Source organism: Xiphophorus hellerii, chromosome 14, assembly GCF_003331165.1.
Source record: "Xiphophorus hellerii strain 12219 chromosome 14, Xiphophorus_hellerii-4.1, whole genome shotgun sequence".
NCBI lineage: Eukaryota > Metazoa > Chordata > Actinopteri > Cyprinodontiformes > Poeciliidae > Xiphophorus > Xiphophorus hellerii.
In genome coordinates this window covers 24,148,179-24,172,226 of record NC_045685.1, presented here as the reverse complement: position 1 = coordinate 24,172,226, position 24,048 = coordinate 24,148,179, and the positions used below count along the sequence as shown (strand labels likewise).

The 24,048-nt window shown below is 36.8% G+C and overlaps 6 protein-coding genes and 1 long non-coding RNA gene across 16 annotated transcripts in view; 5 read left to right on the top strand and 2 right to left on the bottom strand.

Annotated features, from left to right (window-relative positions):
- LOC116733095 (oocyte zinc finger protein XlCOF6-like) overlaps positions 1–24,048 on the top strand; it is a 778,765-nt gene that overhangs the window by 209,892 nt on the left and 544,825 nt on the right. The gene's annotated exons all lie outside the window — the stretch shown is intronic.
- LOC116733104 (gastrula zinc finger protein XlCGF8.2DB-like) overlaps positions 1–24,048 on the top strand; it is a 570,370-nt gene that overhangs the window by 200,659 nt on the left and 345,663 nt on the right. The window lies entirely within an intron of this gene.
- Positions 1–24,048, bottom strand: part of LOC116733103 (immunoglobulin superfamily member 3-like) — a 919,724-nt gene that overhangs the window by 576,739 nt on the left and 318,937 nt on the right. The gene's annotated exons all lie outside the window — the stretch shown is intronic.
- The window catches only part of LOC116733131 (butyrophilin-like protein 8), a 766,651-nt gene that overhangs the window by 587,710 nt on the left and 154,893 nt on the right, over positions 1–24,048 (top strand). The window lies entirely within an intron of this gene.
- LOC116733134 (high affinity immunoglobulin gamma Fc receptor I-like) lies at positions 3,514–9,354 on the bottom strand. Its single transcript, XM_032583907.1, has 6 exons — positions 9,231–9,354; positions 8,408–8,665; positions 7,359–7,604; positions 6,455–6,568; positions 5,556–5,624; positions 3,514–3,713 (listed from the first exon to the last, which is right to left on the bottom strand). Exons 1-6 carry the CDS (start codon positions 9,259–9,261, stop codon positions 3,589–3,591), a joined length of 843 nt encoding a protein of 280 aa, XP_032439798.1. The 5' UTR covers positions 9,262–9,354; the 3' UTR covers positions 3,514–3,588.
- Positions 5,188–22,068, top strand: LOC116733173 (uncharacterized). Its single transcript, XR_004341971.1, has 5 exons — positions 5,188–5,200; positions 10,143–10,148; positions 13,622–13,623; positions 17,022–17,034; positions 21,722–22,068. It is a non-coding gene; the product is annotated as an uncharacterized LOC116733173 (long non-coding RNA).
- Positions 15,438–22,068, top strand: LOC116733129 (uncharacterized). Of its 2 annotated transcripts, none has more exons than XM_032583865.1 (5): positions 15,438–15,593; positions 17,819–17,874; positions 17,990–18,343; positions 20,488–20,850; positions 21,141–22,068. In XM_032583865.1, the coding sequence occupies exons 2-5, from the start codon at positions 17,820–17,822 to the stop codon at positions 21,320–21,322; spliced, it is 954 nt and encodes a 317-aa protein (XP_032439756.1). In that variant the 5' UTR covers positions 15,438–15,593; position 17,819; the 3' UTR covers positions 21,323–22,068. The 2 variants fall into 2 exon arrangements, with proteins under 2 accessions (XP_032439756.1, XP_032439755.1); XM_032583864.1 differs by having other exon boundaries at positions 15,445–15,593; positions 17,987–18,343.

The following is a 24,048-nucleotide window of genomic DNA, read 5'->3' as shown; positions in this document are numbered from 1 at the left end:
CAGGCTCTGGACAGAGAGAATAAACAGTCGAAAACAGATTGAAAGACTCCATCTTTCCCAAAATAAGAAAAATAATCCCTCTGAACTGAGGGTGAAACTTACAGTTTCAGCTTCAAAGAATCTACAAATTTCTTTTGAGCCTCATTCAAAAGAAATTACATGAGCATTCCCATCATTCTTTTCCAAACAACAGACTCAAATGAACCAGGTGGGGGATGAGCGAGTCGTTGATTTACATCTGACTGGGAATGCTCCAAAGATGATGGACCTCCATGAACTAAAAAGAAGAAAAAAAAAACCAGCTTCCAACACCAAGTTGCTGATCTGTAAACCTCCAGAATCAATAAAAACTCCTGCATGGGAGTCGAATATGGAGGCATTTTGGTGAAAAGCTATTTGTGCCCTGTAACTGAGAAGTTGAAGTTTAGGAGTTTTGTAATTGTAGATTTTCTTTCAGCTACCCATAAATACAAAACAGCAGTTACACACTTCTTCAAATTCTTAAGACACAAATTGTAGTCTTTGAATCAAACTTTTGAAAAAAATTACGGTTTTGTCCCACATGATCCAAAGCAAATGGTGCAAAACATATTTGCATACTTAAACAACTTGTGAATATGTCTTTAAAAATCACTACATAGAAATGTTTAATCTGCTGTAGTACAAAAACTAGACTCATCAACCTGGACTAGACAAATCTGAGATATCATCCATCCATCCGTCCGTCCGTCCATTTGTTTTTTGTTAATTAACAAAATTTAATTACTTTTTGTTTTTTAACAAAATTAGCTAAATTTTAATTTTGTGAATTAAATGCAATAATGCATATTGTTGCACAATAATGTGCATTAATATGCACATTAATGTGCATATTAATAATATAATGTGCATTAATAATGTTATTGTTCATTATTATTTGGAATGAACAATAACTACTGATAGTTACTTCAAATGCGGATAATAACCGATAACATACCTGGAAATAATAATAATAATGGCAAGTGTAACATTAATATTTAAAAATGATGTAATCCAAGAGGCAGAAGTATAAAGTCGTGCAAATTTCAAATACTAAAATACAAACTAAATAAAGAATATTACTATTTTATGTGATGTGTATTCTGTATCTACACAGAGGAAGGAGATTTTTGGATTCAGGAGACACTGGTTCAACTATCATGATCTTGTTTTCTCAACCAGAAGTTTGTAATATCAAATTTTGATTCATCTAGCTGAGTTAACTTTTCATACTTATTAGTTTTAAAATAATCCAAGAAAATCATGTTTAGATGAAGTTTTTGATCTTTGACTGACATTTCAAAGCTTTTTTTTTTTGTCCAGATCTGTGGAAAGAGGAAGAGATTCTCAATGAGCCCAGCAACCAAGAGGAAAACTCCACTTTAAATCAAGAGGAAAAAGAACCTCTGCAGATAAAACACGAACGAGAACCTGAACCTCTGCAGATAAAACAGGAGCAAGAAGAACCAGAACCTGTGCAGATAAAACATGAACGAGAACCTGAACCTCTGCAGATAAAACAGGAGCAAGAAGAACCAGAACCTGTGCAGATAAAACGGGAGCAAGAAGAACCAGAACATCTGCAGATAAAAAAGGAGCAAGAACCAGAACCTCTGCAGATAAAACTGGAACAAGAGGAACCAGAACCTGTGCAGATAAAACAGGAACAAGAGGAACCAGAACATCAACAGTTCAAAGATGAAGAGAAGCAACTCTGCATCAGTCAGGATGAAGAGCATCTTGTGCTGAAACAGGAAACTTATCACATTTTGGTGAATCCTTCTAATGTGCAAATAATCCACAATGAAACAGAACCACAGAGGAACCAACTCATCTCTCATGACTCTGCCGAGGATGAGAACCAGGATCAGGAAGGGAGCAATTCTGAAGACCCAGGAAAAAAGAGAGATGAAGAACAGAAACAAAAGGAGAGATGTCAGAAAACCAAACAGCCGAAAAGTAAAACTTGCAGTTCAAAACAAAATACACCCAAGAAACCTCGCACTGACCCAAAATTATATTCTTGTAAAATTTGCGATAAAACCTTTTCTCAAAAAAATTCTGTGGCTCGACACATGAAAAATCACATGGAGCGTTATTCATGTGCGAGTTGTGGAAAACATTTTGCTTACAAATCTGATTTAAATATTCACATGAGGATTCACACAGGTGAGAAACCTTTTTCATGTCCAAGTTGTGGAATAAAATACAAGCAAAGAGCCACTTTAATTCGTCATATGAGAATTCACACAGGTGTGAAGCCTTATACATGTGTGAGCTGTGGAAAACATTTTAGTTGCCAAAGTTATTTAACCTGTCATATGAAGAGTCATACGGGTGAGAAGCCATTTTCATGCGTAGTCTGTGGGAAAAGTTTCTCTCGAAAATCTAATCTTTCTGTACACTTTAAAATTCACAAGGTGAGTCATGTGTGATTTGTGTTAAAGGTTTCTGTCAAAAATCTAATCTTTCTGCACACTTTCAGACTCGCACAGGTGAGAAGTCTTTTTCTTGTGACTTGTGGAAAAACTTTCCGGTTTGAATCTAGATTACTCCGTCACCTGAGATCTCACACAGGTGAGAGGTCTTCCTCTCGTGTGACATGTTTATAAAGTTTCACTCATCTGTTCATATGAGGGAGCACAGAGCACATGACGGCATAATTTGAACCTTTGAATTTTCTCAGTGACTTGCTGTTCGGAAGTGGAGTATTTATAGCTGGATGACATTTAGAAAATGTAGCAGCTTTGTTAAAAAAATCATTTCAAATAAGAAATCATCTTGTTCTGGTAGTTTTACCTTTCCATCTAAATGTTTCTTTTTACGTAAGATTGTTTCCATATTAATTGTTTCTTAATTGAAAAATGAATTTGAATGCTTTTAGAGTTATTGTATGTTTATTGTACTTATAGTTTTACTTCGATGATTTTGGTTAGTGGATTCATGTTGGCTGTTACTGAATGCAATATATTTGCTGGTAGGTTACAAATGAAATACTTTGGTCTAAATTTGAATCTGAATGTAATTTTTTAAAATTATTATTTTCTGCTTGAGTTTGAGATTCAGGACAAAAATAAATATTTCTGTTCATTTGAAGGGAATGATGCAGAGATAAAGTTTATTAAGTCATAATTAAATCTGAGAAGTTTTTTGTTTTTTTTGCCTGTAAATATTTATCGACTTTTTTCTGTGTTGCGGGGTGATTGGATGGCGGTCTTTCTGAAGCCACACAGTAAAAGTGTGTAAAAGTGCAGCACACTGCGACCTCGCAGCTCCATGTACAGAGTTAACAACGTCTGGGCTTTAAATTACCCCGTCGCTTAAACAGTAAAACCAGGAGGAGAAAAATGTGATCTGCAAAGTGTGTGGAAGAGAGGAAATACTAGCATTATGTTTTACCACCTTAAAATGAAGCATGTACTTGAATGTAACCAGTTACAGAAGCATCTCAAAGAAACAAGTGTCAGATTTCTAAGAAAGCTCTCAGATCACAGCTGGGAGAAACAGGAAGTCTTTATTAGATCCTCTAACCCACCAGAAGCCTCCACCAGCCTTCTTATCCAGGTCTTTTCATAAAGAGCCTCTGGGGTTTTCAGTCTCGAGTCTGGACTGATGGTCCTGAGTCCTGAGCCGTCCTTCCGTCTGTCTGTCTCTGACGTACCGAACCCGTCCTAGAACTGGTTCGTTCTGAGGCTCTGGAAGAACATCATCATCAAGAAAAAAAAATCACTGGACTTCTCAACAGTATAGTTTCTCCAGCAATTATGCTTGAAAATGATCTATCTGACTGTCTCTCTGTCACCAAATGCTCTCTTATTTGCTAAAGTAGGAATTTTATGTTATTTTTTAAATTTTTGTGTTTGTAAAATTAACTAAGCAAAGAAAAAATAAATTTGTCTTGTTTTATTTCTTTTTATGACTTTACTGCTGCTTGTAGTTTCTTCCTGTTACCATGGTGATGGTCGCTGGTATTTTTAACCTGGCCAAGTTTTTCCCAGTGTTGTATAAAGTACTGAAATCTCAGAGTCAAGTAAAAGTATAAGTACCTCTCCAAAATACGACTTTGGTAAAAGTCCAAGTCACTGACTGAAATGTTACTTGAGTAAAAGTCTTAAAGTATCTGAAACTTCTTGTACTTAAGTATGGAAAGTACTGTAAAAATGGATGTACTCAAGTAATGTAATGAAAAGTACAAGTAAAAAGTAAAACAAAGCAAATGCAGTTTGAATGACATTTTTTATATTTTGGTAAACTTGTCAAATACACTTAAAATAATGTACACAACCAAGTGCAGGCAAAATTAAACCTGCTAATAGATATACCTGCAGGCATCATTTAGTTAAGAAAATTAGGTGCTTTACCTATAGCACAAGGTTAACTTAACCTGCTTTACAACTGAACCAGCTTCTTAGTATACCCTCCAGGACAGAAAATACAAAGTTTTTGTAAGCCTTAAGTTTTCCCTTCAAGTAAGGTCAGTGCTGAAAATGAGAAAAATAAATAGTACAGAAAATGCGGCCAACATGAAGAAAAAGAGCTGTTATGATTACTCTACTTCACAAATCAGTGAATCAGTCAATAGGTGGTGCACACAACTGGTCATTATGCAAAAGAAAAAAAACCCCAGAAAACTTTGGAGCGGTGGGGGGGTGCTGCCCACTGAGGCGGCTCAGGGATTACGTGACACGCAGCGCCGTGCCCTATAATGCACTGTAAGCTATGTAATGTGTTTTGAGGCAATTGACCAAAATCCCGGACAATTTTTAAATTCCCCCCGGACATCTTTTTAGGTCTGAAAAGTAGGACATGTCCGGGAAAAAGAGGACGTCTGGTCACCCTATCACCAGCTGGTGGTTCCCCTGGAGCCGTGTCCGACGTAGTTGCAGTCGTTGTGGTCTCCGTCTCCTCCTCCATGTGGCTGCTGCTGATTGCGAGACTTGCTTTGTGTTTAATGGGAGAAGCGAAACAGGTGTTTCCTATTGGAGGTGATGAACAAGCCCAGGCTAGTAGGCTACGGACTTTGTTCGGTAGCCTGCTTGCTACTTGCTAATCAGTAGGTGGGATCAAAACACTTCGTTTCTCTCTCTCCTTTTTTGTAACGAGTAACTAAACCACACATTGAAAATGTATCGGAGTAAAAGTACGCAATTAAGTTCGGAAATGTAGTGAAGTAAAAGTGAAAGTCATCAAAAATTTTCATACTCGAGGAAAGTATGAAGTACTCCAAAATATACTTAAGTAAAGTAGTGAAGTATTTTTACTTCGTTACTATACAACACTGGTTTTTCCTGCATTAAAAACAGTCGACAAAACCACGTAAACGCGTCGGCGCAGTTTGTTACTAGACAGAAGAGAAAATTACTTCATACTGAATAGTTTTCAACCCCTCAGCTGCAACTGTTCTGGTTTATGATGCATTCAGGTTCTGTTTTTTTAAATTGTTGTTTATCGTCAGTAATTTTCCAAAAAGCGGATCAATTTACACCATTTAACTCATATCAACACAGAGTGATAGAGGAACCTTTTAACTGATTCACCTGTGATTCGGTGAGTTTTTCCTTCCTGTGTGACGCTGACGGTGTAGGACACAACGCTGTCCACTGACCCTGCAGAAATAAGAAATAAGATACGAGAAAAAATTAAAAAGTTTATTCACTCCCTCATAGATTTCTTCTGTTTTTGCTTTATTGCACTGAAATGCTTCAGATCAAACTCGTATTGAATCAGACAAAAATTTCCTGAATAAGAACATCAACTTACAAAATGTTAGTGAAGTTTTATTTTTTATGTTCAACATATTCAACTCTTTATTTTAAGGTAAAAGTTCATCTTGAGTATCAAGCAGCCAACAGGAGGTTTGTTATTCCTCAACTGGGAACGTTAGAGATGATCTTCAGAAACCAAATTGAAATTTAATTTCATTCAAACAGATAAAAACAGAAGAAAAGTTGCTGAGCCAAATCTAATTTAAGTCATTAAATTAGCAAAAAAAAAGTCATTGAAGTTTATGTTTTATGTTGAAGATATTAAACTCTTAATTTAATCAACTGAAGATGAATAAGAAACTGATGACTAAAAAACTTTTTATTATAATTAAGAGCAAATATTGCAGATTTAAGTTTGTAGCTCTGAAATGCAGCAGTTTATAATTAATTATATTGATGTTTTCAGCAGAGTTCTTTATGCAGAATATAACACCTTGTTACCAGTTATCTGTTTTAAAAATTTGTTTTTCTATATATCTCAGGAAAAAAAAGCCAACCTTCAAAAGGAAACAATCAGCTGTAGGAAACCATCTTTTAATAACTTTAATAATAATTATAGGTTATGGAGCTTTTTACTCTCGTTTCATGAACGGTCCTCCATGTTCAAGCAGAAACACTCAAACGAAAAGCAACAGGATGTGAAATTCTTGTTTATTAGAAAAGACACTGACCTTTGTGGTTTCTCCCAACGCAGAGCAGCAACATCATGATCAGCAGAAAACAGCCGACCGCAGCAGGAAGCAGAATGTGTGCGAAGGCAGCAGTAAACGTCTGAGGTCTGCGTCCTTCAAGAGGAAAGCAGAGCAGGTTAGCTGGCCTACATACATATGGGCAGAGTTGGGCAGTAAATAGTTACATTTAGTCAGTTACATCTGCTTGAATAACTTTGTTTTTGAAAAAAACTTACTTTTAGGAGTATTTTTACTGTGGCAGCTCTATGTAAACTGGTGGCAGGTTGTAACCTCAATGAAAACCATAAATGCTCTGAACTTTAGAAATGATCGCAACTCCTTCTGAAGGAAGATGTTCAAATTTATACAGAATGAAATGGATTTTTATGGTTACGGCTCATTCAACTGGGGATTAATAACCAGGTAATTCAGTTTCTCTTCAGTTCATTTAAACATAGAGAGAGGACTTTAAAATTAAAGTCACCTGAAGAGTCGTCAAAACAACTCAAATATAGAAATCAATTTGTTCCGTATTTATTTCAGATGACTTGGATTCACATCATTCTAAACCAATAAAGCTACAAATGTAAGTAAGAAATATCATAAAACAAGGTAATGTTGGGTTAATTCTTTTTAAAATGAACGGGCAGCTCTACAATAATATAAAGTATAATAATTTATATTTTTGTCTCTTGTCTTTGCATAAATATAATAAATAAAACATGAAGTTTAGCTTAAAGCCACAATCAGACATAAGTAATGCCTGTTACTGGTTTTTTGTTGGTTTTTCATGATGTAAAGCACTTTGAAATGTCACGTTGATGAAATATGCTATACAAATAAACCTAATTTATTGATTTATTGATAGATTGATAAGAGAGACTTCATGTTGAGACTTCCTCACCTCTTACTGCCAGCCAGGTTTCGGCTGATTCTCCGACTCCAGAGGCGTTACATTTGTAAAATCCTTCATCAGATTTAGAAACGCTCCTGACGGTGAACCGTCCCGTAGAGCTGCTCCCGACCAGAACCCCGTTTCTATAGAAACGAGTTAGACCGGAGGATAATGGTGGCCTGAATCTGCAGTGAAGAGTCAGATTTTCTCCTTCACTAACTGGATGTTCAGGTCCTTCCAGGATCAAAAGTTCATCTGAGAAACAAAAATGTTGAATATTTAACAACGAGATTCAAGTGAAGAAACATTTTATGAACATTTTTACTCATTTTACACACGAGCCTGTGATGTTTGAGCAGAATATCAGATTTAATCTCATAAACAGCAGAGAACACGACTTGGTTTTAGACTTTCCTTTGATTCTCTCCTGAAACTATTCAGGATCAAAACCGTCCTCCTTAACGTCAATCACAATCAATAAATCAATCAATAAATCAGTCAATAAATCCTTTTTTTAAAATTAAATACTTGCAAATAATAGCTGATTTATATTTTCCCTTTACATGAAACATGAGGGAGAAAATCTTCATAGTTAATCTTTGTATTATAAATGTGATATTCTCTAGTATGACAGAGTATCAGGGCTAAGAAAAGAAATACAATAAAATTACCAGAATAAAGTTGTAGTTTATTCTGATAGTATTATAACTTTATTCTCATAATTTTATTTTTTTGTTTTTTATTCTCAGTATGGCCCTAAAACTCCATCATACTGTAGACCTGCGTTGCCTTCATGCAAACATTTTTAGATATTTGTTGCATTCAGTGTTGCTCTGATTCATGAGAAGAAACAAGCTGAGAAGATCAAACTCCGATTTTAATATTTCTGTAATCTAAGACTACAGAGAAGTTTGAGAAACTAAACCTCAAATGTTTGACTTCACCAAGTTTTTATCTACATCCTGTTTGGTGTTTCTAAGACTTTTCTCTCTGCCAGACCACAAACAGGTCGTCTCTCGTCACACTGAGTCAGTCTGAGTGTTAGAGTTTTATCCCACCTGTTACACTGATGTTAACGGCGTCGCTGCGTTCTCCTGCTGCAGATTCACACCAGTAAACTCCTGAGTCGTGTTCATACAGCTCAGAAAAGAAGCATTCAGTTTTATCAATGTGAGTTGAATACTGGAGACAGAGTTCAGTTGTTTGTTGTGATGTAATTCTTCTGACTCTAAACTCAGACGAGTTTCCCTCACAGCTCAGAGTCAAAGATTCATACTGGAAGAACTGGGATCTGCTGGGAAAGAGTCTCAGACAAACTGCAAAGACGAGAAAATGTTCTTTAGAATCTGTTTATGATTGATTTACATCAGAAAAAAAACATTAATCCTATTTAAGTTATTGATCAAACGCTTTAGTTGAGGTTATTTAAAACAGAATCACATTTATTTGTATTTTCTCAGCAGTTTTGCTGTTGAACAACTAAAGAAGATGAGTTGATGCAGCTGGGAGTTGGTTACTGTTGCTCATCATAAATAATCGATCCGACCTGATGAATCTATAGCGATCAATGCTAACACCAAAGCAGGAAATGATCTGATCTGGAGGAGCAGTAAAACGTTTCCCCACAATAAAGTAATTATTGAGCAGAACATGGTTTTCATGAAAAACATTCTTGTTTTTGTTGTATTTTAGTTACGGTTAGGTTAGACCTTGACTTGAGAGAAATGTTTTACTAAAGTTTATTCTGGATTAAAAGGAAAAATAAATAAATCTAAACCTGAAAAGTGAGTAAGAATCAATAAAACACAAGATGGTTCAGAAATAAACCATCTTGTTACTTTAAAAAGTCTTTAAAGTAAATTATAGCTGATTTTTACTCACCAACGACGGCGCAGAGAGCTGTTATCTCCATCCTGAGCTGCTGTACTGGCAGAAAGGCGGTTTGTTCATCTCAGCTCTGGTTTTGTGTCAAACGTACCGCAGCTTCCTGCCAGAATGATCTCCAGGTTCAAAGTCATGAAACTCAAAGGAGGTCAGACACTTTGGTCCACTGGAGTCTGCAGGAATCAGTGGAAAGTCATCATCACTCCAACCTCTGGTGCAGTTTGCAGCTACAGGTAATATCAGATGAACAGCAGATCTGAAATTAAAGGTGCATTCCCAAACTTCATCAGTCCAAGGCCAACCAGACGGCATGAAGAGATGACAGCTGCAAACATTGGCGGCCATTCACCATTTATATCAAATCAGTGGTTTATTTATTCCTCCAGTTTCCATGGTGACCATTAAATACTTTCCTCTGGTTCTGATGTCACTTCGGTAAAAGTCCATAAAGATCCAAAAACTTTATCTGATGCTCCATGATGAAAGTCGTTCATTCACGTTGATCCAGAAACTGATGGACTTTGTCCTCAACACTGCTGAGCTCCATTGAACCAGCATTATATGGGTTACAGTTGTTACTGCGCCCTCTGGTGGTGACAAGTAAACACAACAACATAATCAGAAATTGTTTCTAAATAAAAGAGACATATTAGCGAAGTTTTGATGAAAGATTTAAAAAAGACAGTTTTGATATTGAAATTGAGAAGTTCTGATATATTTTTATTTGTAAATCATTTGGCTTCTTTTTGTTGTTGGATATTAATGTTTTTGTTTTATAAGATGTTGAAGCTTCGTTGGATCAGAACCAACACTTTTCATACCCTGAGTGTCTCCTGATGAACGCTGGAGACAGAGAGGGAAGAGACCAGAGCAAGAAACATTTTCATCTTAAAACATTTTTGCTTTCAGTTTTGTGTTTTTCCACATTTTAGTTTGAGACAAGTTGTGGTTGTGCACAATGCAGCGGAAGTCAAAGGGCAAGTCTAAGCACATATTTCTGGCACAGTTCCCAGATGGATCAGTGAATGTGTTGACTGATCTTGTATCATATTAACATCCAGGAAAAAAAATCCCAGAGATTCTCAGGATGTTTTCGACTCACTCAAAATACAAAGCACTCATGGAGAGTTTTCTGGTTTCAAAAAGGAGCGTTTTCTTTACTCATAAAAATAACATAAATATTCTCCGAGTGGACTTCATATAAAAGTTAAAATATAAACATTAATTTTGTTTTGAAAACTGTTTCACTCCTTCACCAAACAATCAGATCAACCACAGCAGCTTGTTAATCACAGCAGGAGGCTGACTGACCAGGAGAAGGGTCTAGTCAAAGTAAATAATAACAATAGATCTACCAACAGCATAACCTTGGACCTAAACAAGAAACGACAGAAACAAGCTCTGACACGTTTGAGTGATGCAACAACAGAAAGTCAGGATGCATCAGTTTCTTTATTTTGGTAAAGAAAAACATGCAGCTGATATTAAGTGGTATTTGTTGTCCAGAGAAAAACTCTGGTCCAGATAAGAAATGGCAGATTTTGGTCCAGCCAACAGAAATGTTTTATTTTAAAGGAAGCTGAGAAGAGCAAAGACTTCTGGATTTAACTCTGATTTTAAATCTTCTGATGGCTCCAGTTTACAATCAGAATCTTTTATTTAGGAGTTTTCAGCAAAATGAAGATCAAATGGCTTCAGTGGACGTTTTATAAATGGAAATGATTTATATAAACCAAAGACTATCTCCATACTGGTTAAAATGATAAAGCAGAACCAGGACAAATGTCAGAACCAGCATTGAAATGTGTCACCATATCATACTATGTTTTAGGAATGTCAGCTTCCCTCCTATAGATCAGCACCAGCAGAGATAAAACAGCTTGTTTGTGGCTTTTCACGTTTATTAACTGAACATTGTTCCATGTTTTTTTCTTTATTAAAATATAATATTACAGCTTTTTATTATTATTTTGGCAAACTTCTTCAATCAGAGAACATGTATTCCCATAATCAGCACAAACTCAAAGTCTGAACTCTGCAGACTCTTTACTGAATGAAACATTTTGGAAATTGATGAAAACATTTTTTATTATTTTAATACCACATTGTAAAAATAATTTCAACAAATATTATAAAAATCACTTAATTATTGGAAAAATCTGATATCAGAGAACAGGGATGTCAGAACTATAAATGTTCTGCTGACATCATCAAATATGAACAAATGAAAAGTCGAATTTGAACATTCAGTTCTGATGTGAAAACACAGATTTAGAAATGTTTCCTTTAATGAAATGTGTTTATTTCTGACAGCTTTACGACGTGATTATTGAATATTGATCTGATCAGTTGATCAGCAGCTTCATCCTGATGCTTCACTCTGTGATCTTCACTTCAGGTTGAATTCAGATCAGGTAACATGATCCTCAGATTCTGGATCAGAACCAAGAACCCGTCCTCACCAGATATTCAGACGACCAGCTGCAGAACAGCAGCAAAATCCAGCCTCATGCAGGTCAAAGGTCAGGCTGGGTGTGCAGAGGAAACCAGAATCCTCCAACATTAACAACTTTCTAAACAAATACCTGCAGAACAAAATGCATCTAACAAGGTGAAGCTGTTTAGTCAAAGAGAGACTGAGTTAAAGAATGATTTACTTCTGTAAGAACAGAGAAACCACTGATGATTTCAGATGAACAAAGTGATTTACTGCTAAAAACACCTACAGCCTGCAGGCAGAAACATGGAGTCACACAGTGAAAGGCTGGAAACCTTAAAACTGAGTTGTAGCTTCAGAACCAGTAGTAGTGGCTGCACAGAAGGAAATGAATAAAATTATTTTATGTCATGACAAGCCTTTAATAGAGTCTGCATTGTTTAAACATATTATTTTCCATAAGCATGTTTATAAAAAGAAAACAATGTGACAACTGAAGGCAAATAAAATCACTGCTTTCACCAGCAGAGAGAAAGAATAAAACTGGTTTCTCTGATGGGTGAAGATCATGGTGGAAATTATGATTAGAAATTTATTTGTTTAATTTATGTTATCTATTTAATTGCCCTTTCGGACCAATAAAGTATTTTTGAATTTATACTTGAATCTCTCTTTTAATCTGAATCTCATTGAGGTGATTTTGTCGACTGCAAGGCTAATTCAGTTCAAAACTTTAATAAAACATAAAACAACAACAGGCCTTTTAACCAGTTAGCTATAAAAACACAAACACCTGGTTTTTCCAAGATGATCTCCTCAACTTCCTGTCTGCCTGAAAACACAGATCTGTCTAAACAAAGCTCAGAAACAGAATATCTTCAATAAAATGTTTTGATCCTTTTAGTTTCTGACCTTAAAGCAACATTTTAATCCTCCATCTCTGCAATGTTTCATCTTCAGTACTAATGCAACAATCTGTAGGAAGCTAATATTAACTAGAAAGGGAATATTTAGGATCTGATCTTTAGTTTTTAATTCGATCACTTGGATGATGTGATGGTTTTGAGGAGAGAAAAAACATCAGAATCTGAAGCAAAACAAACCTTAAAGTTCAGCTTCTATTTATAACTGGAGGAGGAAGGAGCCGTTGTACAAAAATGAAACCAAATATGGCTAGAAGCCATATTTGGTTTAAGTATTGAGTAATACTCCATAATACATTGAAACCAAAGAACAAAACCTTTTTACAGGCCCAAACATTTGTTTAACAAATAAAAAGTACTGTGTAAACATTTTTTTTTTTTTTTTTTACAAATAACTACTGTACTGTAAAATAATAATTTTAATATGAACTGAAAGCGGATTCCCGTGCCCGAATTGCGGAGATCAGTGCCGCCCCACCGCGACCTGAGTTATTGGATTAGAATGGGAGAAAATAAAAAATGATTATGAAAAAAAACAAAACAAAGTACAGTAGGACAAATAGTGACTCACGTGTATTTCACTGCTCTTCTGACTGAGCCGCTGCATCCTGACTCCGCTCTGTAACGGTTTTTTTTTTCTTCTAAACCTCGCGGTGCAGGTGTGTTTTTTCGAGAGAAAACATAGTTATCGGTAGTTGTTGTCGCTCTTTTTTCTCCTGGGCAAAAAGATTCTTATAAACCGACATGCCACCATCGATTATCTTAAATTTGGCAAACTGTTTTACGTATGTGTACATATTAAACCGCAACGTTGTTAACACACAGGTAGAGAAGAAGCGGAGAGACTGTTTAGCCAATCAGAATGCAGAACACAATGCACGATGCAAATCCATGAAGCAGCGAGACGTGAAAGGTGAACCGTGATATAGCGAGGGTTCACTGTACTCCGATGTTGTTTTGTTACTCATTCTGCTGCAAGTTGGCTCAATTTTGACGCGCAAGACGTAACCGGTAAAATCCGGTTTAAGATGTTCAAAATAAAAGATCCGGAAGTAATTCATTATTTCTTGCGTGGCCCGGTACCGGTCCGCGGCCCGGTGGTTGGGGACCACTGCACTACGCCACCACGGCACGCCCTCTGCTTGACTTTTTATTGGATAGTTAGATTACTTTTCTTGACATTCTTGTCCTCAGAACTGGTAACATTTTGGTTTTGAAAAAGCGACTCCATCCACTGAGGAGGGAGAGTGGAAGCTGTATGGATGAATGAACAAATTAAAACAGTTACACAAAAGTGTTTGACTGTAAAGATGGTTTATAGTTTGTTTTGTTGCAACCTGAAGTATGAAATAAACTTCAGTGGAGTTTGAAAACAAAATACAGTACAGACCAAAAGTTTGGACACACCTTTTAGTTCAATGAGTTTCCTTTATTTTCATGACTATTGACATTGTAGATTCACACTGAAGGCATCAAAACTATTAATAACACATGTGGAAATATGCACTAAACAAAAAAGTGTAAAACAACTGAAAATACCCCTTATATTCTAGTTTCTTCAAAGTAGCAACCTTTTGCTGTGATTACTGCTTTGCACACACTCTGCATTTTCTTGATGAGCTTCAAGATTTAGTCACCTGAAATGGTTTTCACTTCATAGGTCAACCTGCCCTGTCAGGTTAATAAGTGGGATTTCTTGCCTTATAAATAGTCATGAAAATAAAGAAAACCCATTGAATTAGAAGGTGTGTCCAAACTTTTGGTCTGTAATGTACGTGTTTAGGTTTATGTCTGGTTGAACGATGTGTGAGACCAGTTGATTTTTCTTTTCTCTTTTGGGGGGATTTTATTGTAATCCATAGAGGAGCCCTGAAAATCTTTGGGAACCTCTGCTGTGACCTGAGCAGCTCAACCTGGAGGAAAGAATAAGAGGAGGCAGAAGGTTTGTTTTTCCTCTGAGCAATAAGGAAGTTTTAGGTTTAGACAAGACTCCGTCCACAGCCAACATGAACAGTCATGTTTCACCTTGGGGCACAAACTTAACCGTCAACTTAACTGCAGACGGGGGATGTTTTTGTTTTTGTTTCAGCTTGAATAATTAAACTGAGTCACATCGTCAGTGTGAAAGAGGAACAGAACATTTCTATATTTAAAATAAAATAGAGGATCAGATAAATGTGTTATTGATTGAAGTAGCAGCAGCCATGCTGGACTTTTACATGGACTTCTGTAATTCTCTTTAATAAGTGTTCATTTTACTCAGGTTTATTTTATCTTATTAAATATTCTCTTTAATTTGCTACAGCATTATTTTGTTTTCTATTATTATTAAATTTTTATATGTTTTATCTCTATTTTTTGTATCAGTTAAATTTTACATGACTAATGGAAGATTTTTCATTTTTATTTCAGTCCTTTGTGAATTATGGCTGGATTAATAATCCATCATCTATTATTCTCCTTTATTTGGATGATTTCTGTTTGTTATTGATTTGAATCTTCTAAACCTGTTTGCACCATTAACTGGTTATTTTTCACATCATTAGATTGAAGTTATTTCTGTTTAATTTCTGACATCTGGGCTTTAATCATGTTCACCTTCAGTGGTTCATATTAAAATCAAAGTGGAAAATCTGCTTTAGTGGCTGAAAATGTGTTTAGAAATTGTGTAAAAATAATGAATAGTGGAAGAAAATCGACAAAGATAAAAATAGTCCAGGAAGTGGATTTAACATGAAAAGCTGGAACGTTGTGTGTGATGAACGAGGCTGTTTTATTAACCAGAGACAAGAAGAAACAAGTACAGGAATGTAGCCTGAAGGGTCTGAGCACTAAATGAAAGTATCCTATTAGATCTCCACACTTGTTCTGTCTTTACTGTGATTCCACCTACTGGGCCACACATAAACCCATGTGGGGCCCAGAAACTTTCCAGTGAACAGCAAAGAGCACAATTGGAAATATCTTAATACTCCACAGGTTTTATCCAACAGGTTACAGGTGAGTCAGTCTCTTCTGGTTTATTGTTGGTCAGTTTTTATTCTGACTCTTTTAAGATGAACTCTGTTAAAATATTTAACGGCTTGATAATCATTAGTGTTGTTGACAAACTAGAACTTGTTAAAATGATAAAAATCTGATTTCTATTGTTTATCAGAGATGTATTTAAAATAATAATTCGACTTTCTGGTTTCTGACAGACGTTTAGAGAATCTGTTTCAGAACCACAGACAATAACAGAAACACAGATTTTATATCATTTATTGAGATGATCTGCTGAAGAATATGGTGGAGATTTTAAGATGAGCCAAACTGAACTTTGAACCATAAACATGATAGTTAAAGAAGGAATCAGGTTAAATAAGTTGCTCAGTGCAGTGAGAAATCATTTATTGTTGAGCTGGAAAAAAGGTTTTAGGTACATAGAATGACTGCAGCATTAAAAACATGTAGATGAAAATGAAATCTCTGAATCATGATGTCATTTATTTTGCTCAAAACTGACTTAATGGAAATCTGACTTCATATTAAACAATAAAAGGCTTAATGCAGGAAGGTTCAACAATCTGCTATTTCCACATATTAGACCTGTGAAAGGTAAAGGCAGTGGATCCACTTTGTACTGTAAAACCGTTGAAACTAGTTCAAGCAGCAGGTTTTCTGCTCTGCCGCTTTCAAGATGACGGCGACATCATCAGGACTCAGCGTAAACGTATTAATGCCTATTATCCAATCAGCGATTTCTCAGGTCTCCATTTTGTTAATGTTGTTGTGTTTTTGAATTTGTTGAAGTGGTTTGCACCTCAGGGCCACCGTAGCAATGGCTCTAATTATAATATTGATTATTTGGTTTAGGAAGAAAAGGAGAATAGAAACCAAACTTTTTGACAAAGAACAGATTTGTTTGAACTTGTTCTGTTTGACTTATTAGATTGTAATAATTATGACTTTGAGCCGTTTATTGTTTTGCTTCAGATTCATGTTTTAAATCATTTCCAAATGATTTCTGGACAACAACCAGAAACAATGATCTGTTATTCTGTTACTCAGATTAATTTATTCTGTTTCACTTTATGTGTTTAAAATATTGTTTTGGAGGGACCAATGGTGACAACAGTGGTAGGAGTTTGTTATTACATAAAATGTTTTATATTAATAACAATGGTATAAACTTTGTAGAGTTTTTGACTAAACAGATTAAATAAAGCTGAATTTCTCGCCATGTGTTTATTTTCGTAATACGGGCCTATTTTACGTGACTGCGCTGTTTTTTGCATGAATATTTCTGTGCAAAGGTCATTTCAGCTTTTAATTATTAAATATTTAAATATTTTCTTCTCTATGCATCATGTTTGCAGAGAAACGTCCATTTCTGTATAACAGCGATTATTACAGAAACACTCAGTTAACAAAGATGTTTAGTTTCAGTTTGATCAAACAAGTTTTTAACAGTTTTATAATAATTAACAGCTTCTCGTCAGTTTCCTGCATGACTTTTTTTTTTATTTTTTACCCCTCCAGGGGGTCTTTTGTGGGCTCTAGTGTCCCTTATATGACAGGAAACGGGGAAGGAGAGGGGGGTAGACATGCGGCAAATATCGTCGGGTCCGGGAGTCGAACCTACGACGGCCGCGTTGAGGACTCAAGGCCTCCAAATATGGGTCACGCTAACCGCTACGCCACCACGGCACGCCCTCTTCATGACTTTTTAAACCAAAACTAAACATTTTATAATCCTCCATTTTGTGCTTCATCTGGACGTCATAAACTTTTATCTGAAGCTTTATGAGAAAATGTTTTAAATCGTCCGTCAGCATTTGAAACTTGTGAAAACTGAGCACTTTTATACATGAGGCCCCTGGAGAGGAGACAGAAAGGGAGGCCCCGTCTCTCACGTCATCAATGTAGAGAGTTAGGAATTGCCTTCATGTAAACCGTTACTCAGTTACTCTGCTGACCCTGCTGACCCTGCTGGCTCCCAGAGGAGGAATGCATCGACAAGAAGACAAAAAGAAAGACCAGCAAATGTTTTAGAGGAGAGAGATGATCTGTGCTGTGATTGATAAAATCCTGTAATAGAACAGCTACTGATCTTTATTTGTTTATGCCATGAGATAAGTATGATCTAAATGAAGTCAGGCTGAGTTATGAGTCCAGATGTTCCTTATATTGTTAGTGATGATGTTCCTGATGTTCTGCTGCCTCTCCTCCTCTTCCTCTCTCAGGATGAAGATGATCTCCAGGATCCTGCTGCTCCTCATCCTCAGCTCATGTCTCTGTGGTCAGTCTCCATCTTGTCTTTGTGACAGAAAGCTCTCTAGATGGAGCTGAAAGACTCCCATGTTCCAGTTCTCAGTGTGTCTGCTCCTCTCTTTCCCTCTCTGTCTCCTCAGCAGCAACATTTGTAGTGAATGTGACACAGAGCAGCTATCAGGCAGAGGAGAACCACAGCATCACTCTGGAGTGGACCTTCACCACCAAGACTCAGGGATCCTGGAGGGAACTGTTCATCATCTGCAGCTTGGTGGCTCCTCATAAAGAACTAGTTCTCTATCGGGTCCGTGAAGGTGTTGAGATTCCAGATTCTCAGGATGAACATTTTTCAGGACGAGTCCAGATTGACAAAGACGTCCTCAGAGAAGGACGAATCAGACTCCACGTGTCCAGACTGAGGACTGAAGACTCTGGTCTGTATCTGTGTGACGTGAAAACTGAAGATCGTTCCGACAAGGAAAAGTGCCAACTCAACGGTGAGTTATTTGGTCAGTTTGTTTTTTTTAAATTTATTTTTAACTTTCTTTTAACTTTTTAGGTCTTTGTTGAGTATAAATAGAAACTGTTTTTTAGTGAAATGTTTTAGCCTCTCTTTATTAAAGCTTATGTTTGATCACATCTCTAAGCACTAGAGGTCAGTAAGTTGACCTCAACATAGAGTTGTGATTCTAGATCAAATTCACCTGGGAAGTCAGCTGATCTAATAGATGAAAACTGTGATTCTATCACAATACTGCTGAAGACAAAAGTTCAACATCTTAATTTTATTTCATTATTAAAGTGAAACTGTGAAGTTAAAGCATTTAATTGATTCAAGGGATAAATTAGTTACAGTTTCTGTGCCAGCATATATCATCATCAGAAACATATTTAGCTATGAGGGTTCTGACCCTCTCGGTCCATTACCTCGGGCCAGCTCTGGTTAGAGGACCCAGAAATTGTAGTCCAGTCCAGAACTACTTTTTTGTGTGGAGTACCTCAAGGGTCAGTAATGAGACCAGTTTTATTTAATTTGTATATAAACGACATAAAGCAAAGTGTCTAATGTATTAAATTTGTGTAATTTGCTGACGACACAAATATTCTAGTCTCTGGTGAAAACTTACAACTTCTTTCCATAGAAATCAGTAAATTAAAGAAATGGTTTGACAATAACAAATTATCACTAAATCTGGACAAGACTAAAATCATGGTTTTTGGAAACTGCTACAAAAATACTAAAATTCAAGTTCAGATAGAGGGTGTAACTCTAGACAGGCTTTATGTTAATAAGTTTCTCAGTGTAATAATAGATGACAAAGTCAGTTGGAAATATCATATTAAACATTTACAGAATAAACTAAGCAGGAGCAAATCAATCCTGGCTAAAGCTAGACATGTTCTGAATAACAGAATAATATAATGTAAAGTTATTCTATATAACTCTCTGATTTTGCCATATTTAACATATTGTTCAGAGGTGTGGGGAATTATTGCAAAAGCTCTTTACAGCCACTAAATATCCTACAGAAACGAGCCGCTAGAATCATCCATAATGTTGGTTATTATGAGCAAACAAACCCGTTAGTATTAAAATCTAGAATCCTTAAATTTGAAGAGCTGGTGGAATTTAAAATTATTCAAATCATGTTTAAGGCATCTAATAAAGTTCAGCCTGAGCTCATAGAGAGCCTGTTTTCTGAAAGAGATGGGGATATTACCGGTACTTAAGGGGAAACTCAAACTTAAGGATTTGTAGAAAAAACTTTTTTATTTCAATTCATGGGGTAAAGTTATGAAACAAGTTAAATGAGGAGTTAAAACAAAGTCTAAATTTATTAGTTTATTAGTGTTTAGATTAATCCAGACTGATCATCCTGGAGCTCTGAGCAACACTTAAAGAAGGAGCCGTGTGGTACCGGTACCGGTCCAGCTGCAGTCATCCTTCAGTCAAGCCAAACACTTTGTGAATGAACCTTTATGGACAGAAATCATCTCTATTCTGTAAATATAAACTTGTAAATATAATTTCTCTATTCAGAATAAACGTCCACATTCCCACTCAATGGACTCTCTGTCTGTCTTTAAATCCTGGCTGAACGTTTTGCTGTTCAGGCATTTGCACAATCTCTTTATTTTATCTTTTTTATTATTTGGATTTTTTCTTTCTTTAAAATGTATTATTTTTATTTTTGTGAGCCTACCTTATGAGCCCTGAAAGCACCTTTTAAATAAAATATATTGTTATTATCATAAATACTTATACTGCTACAACAACAAGGATGTTGCCATGGTTACTGGTTCACCTGGTGGCAGACTTCCTGGTATTTATACTCATTTACATATATATTTATGGATGTTAACAGGGCGACCAGCAGCTGCTCTCTATTTCCAACAAATTGTGATTTATAATTAAAGGTGCTCACGGCTTTAGGCATCCGGATTTTTTGTGCGCCGCACTTTTCTAAATTTTTACGTTTTAGTATGAAAACTGAGCACCGTTTTATACATGAGACCCCAGATCTGTTGTTCCAGTCCAGGTCAGAGTCCAGTGTCTCTCCTTGGTCTCTGCTGCTGCTGTGGAAGTGGACCGGTTCACTTTGACCTCTGACCTTTCTGCTCTGTTTTCTCTGTCCTGTAGTTTCTAAAATCATCTCAGTTGTTCCTGGACAGAGCGTCTCTCTGCCATGCCGACTCCCCAACATCAAACCTGCTGTGGTTGTGCAGTGGACCCGACCGGACCTGGAACCAGAATATGTCCTCCTGTTCAGAGATGAGCAGCCTGACCCAGAGAACCAGCATCCATCTTTTAGGAAGCGGGTGGAGCTGCAGGACAGACGGATGAAGGACGGAGACGTGTCTTTGCTTCTGAGCAACGTGACGACCAGCGACTCGGGAAAATACGAGTGTCGAGTTTTCCAGAGAGAATCATCCGGCAGGAAGACAGTAAAGTTGACCTCTGACCAGATCAGGATCGTCTTCCTGGATGTAGCGCCTCCTCCAGGTGAGTTTTCATGGTTTCTATATTCCAGTGAAAGAAGGAAGCTGCATAAAGTGTTTTAATGTTCAGATCAGTGAATCTTCTTAAAGGTGAAAATGTCTTTAGAGTCTCTGTGGGGGCTGTGGCTAATCTAAGGGGGAATATCCCTTTAAGGCCAGATGTGGTTCTGGTTCTGCAGTGAACCTGTCAGACCAGATGTTTGTTTTCTAAAGCTGCTGCAGAAAGCAGCTGGTCTGAGAGCAGCAGATGAAGAGAAATGGATTCTGACCTTCAGCTCTGATTCTGTTTTACAGAAAACGTGGAGGGAAGAAAAGAAGATGGAAGCAGAAACAGACATGTTGGACTGATTATTGGAGCCGTTCTGATTATTGTAGCCGTTCTGATCGCCGCACTAATTATTGGTTGGTGTCTCTATTTAACAAAGCAGAAGATGAACACATCACCAGACCTTCAAAAAGAACTAAACTCACAGTGAGGGTTAAGGACGGTTCTAGTTCAGAGATCCCCAACCTTGATCCTCAGAGTTCAACATCCTCCATGACTTGAATGTGACTTTGCTCTAACAACTTGATTGCAATGATTGCATCAGCTCCTCTGCAGGCCATCAGGTTCTGCTGAGGAGTTTTAATCATTGAATCATTTATGTGGCTACAGGGAAAGTCCTAAAGCCTGCAGGACTTTGGGCTCTGAGGACCAGGGTTGGGATCACTGCTCCAGTTGAACCAAGATTGGTTTCTTCAGCTGTTACAGTTGATATCTTGATGCAGTGAAAGTTTTCTAATAGATGACTGCATGTTTTTTAAAAACTCAATTGTTTGTAAAAGTTTTGTGTTTCTTTTTCTTGTTAATTTTTTACCAAATCAATTTAAAGAAGCAGGAACACATTTATTAAACATGTATGCACAAAAAAACAGTTTTGCAACTTAAGAATCAATAATTTTAGCTTCTGACTTTGTTCAAAACTGAGTGAGAAGAAATTTAAATTGTTATTATTCTTCAATATATTTATACATATATGAATATAATGAAGACTTTGGACACATTCACAGCTTTTTTTTTATCCAAACAGTTTCTGCTGATATATATGAATTGTAACATGAGAGTAAATTACAGAAAGAGAAAAAGTTTCATTCAATATGAGAACAAAGTTCCTGAAATTGAAACTGAGTTACATAAATTTTAAAGACATTTAAGCATAAATAAATCCAGATCTATCAAGTATTTTGTCTCCTTCTTTAAACTTTTCCTTCTTAGTTTGGCTCCTCCTTCACCGACTTTATTAACCTGTAAAATTAGAGCGATGTTTCTGTTCAAGTATTTTAATTAAATACCCTTAAATTATATAATTTAAGGGTATTTAAATTAAATAATTTAAAAGGAAGGAAAAAAATAAATAAATAATAGATTACAAATCAAATTCATCGCTTATGGTTATAAGTTTCATAGCTTTAGAGTTGGTGCACAATCTTAAAGAGTCCAAAAAACATCTTACTCTAAAAACAGTGAGGTTGGGTTTGTTTTTAGCAAATTTACAGGCATGTATGTGGAATTTAGCCAACGGAATAAGAAAGTTTAGAATATATTCTTTCCCAGACATACTGTTATTGGGAATGTGATACTCTGGGGTTGGAAAGAACAAGCAGAGGAAATGTGGAGACGAAGTCTTTTAATGGTGGAACGCAGGAGCAGAACAGCTACTTCAGTACAGTTTTTCTGGCTAACCCAACCTAATAAGTTGGCCTACTAAGAACTATACCTAGAACAGGTATATCTGTATTTCTACCACTAGGGGCAACAAACCACTCTATTACATTCCTCCTCTTTTAGATTTCTACTGCAATTAATAAGTAGGAAAAAATGCATAATAACAGCAAATAAATCCTCTATGGCCTTCACTAAGAATTTAACAATTTAGGCTGCACTTAATGCTTTATCACCTCAAAAATCAACTAGCAGTAACTAAATCATACTTTATATATTTTCAAAGATTCAGTCTCTTTGGAGGAACTCTGTGCCTCACAGGGTATCTGCGCTCCGCTGATGGGCTTTGGGTTGTTTTAGGGGTTGATACCGAGGGTTCTTCTGTTGTCTGCCCAGGTGATTCAGCAGGCAACGATGATGCTGTCAGGGTTCCTCTCGGACTTCCTGGAACAACACAGTCTCTGATCTCTTCGGGTTCCTCCACGAGCACTTGGGAAGACATAACTGGAGATTTCTCCACAACTTGTTTGCATGGTAACATGTGGTCGACATGTATGGTGCGCGTTCTCTGTCCGTCTTGTATCCGATAAGTGACGCTTCCCAACCTCTTCAAAACTGTTCCACAGGTCCACTTCACAAACCCTCCTCTGAAATTTCGGACACGAACAGTCTCTCCTTCCGAAAAAACACGTAAAAATGGAACTCTGCGATCATGATGTCGCTTTTGCTTGAACTGCCCCTGTTTAATGTGTTGGGCAAGTTCAGGTTTGAGAAGACTGAAACGGGTTCGGATCTGACATTTCAGGAATAGCTCTGCTGGTGTGCAACCTGTCACGGTGTGCGGTGTACTGCGATACATGATAAGGAAGTTTGCCAATCAATGACTGAGTGGCAATGTGGCCTTCCCATCTGCCTCCAGTACATTTTTCATCAAAGATCGTTTCAGGATTTGTACTGACCTCTCTGCTGCTCCATTTGATGCAGGGTGATATGCAGGAACAGCTGTGTGATGGATCCCGTTTAACTCTAAAAACTGGCGGAATTCTTGTGACACCAGCTGAGGTCCATTGTCTGAAACAAGTTCTTCTGGAAGTCCATATGAAGAGAATAACCTTCTGAAGATTTCAATGGTGTTGTGTGATGTCATGGATGTCATCGGGAATACTTCCAACCATTTTGAATGACTGTCAATAACCATTAAGAAATAGTGTTTGTCCTTTTCAGCGAAGTCAATGTGAATCCGTTGCCACGGTCTTTCAGGCCATTTCCACGGGTGGAGTGGTGCGACCGCTGGCAACTTCTGCACAGCTTGACAGATTTGACAGCTTTGGACCAGTTCTTGTATGTCACCGTCACACCCTGGCCACCACAGGCAACTGCGGGCGAGAGCTTTTATACAACATATGCCTGGATGTTCATGATGCAGGTCTTTCAGCACTTCCTGTCGGTAACTTGGTGGGATGATAACACCTTGTCCCCAAAGAACACATCCTTGTTCTG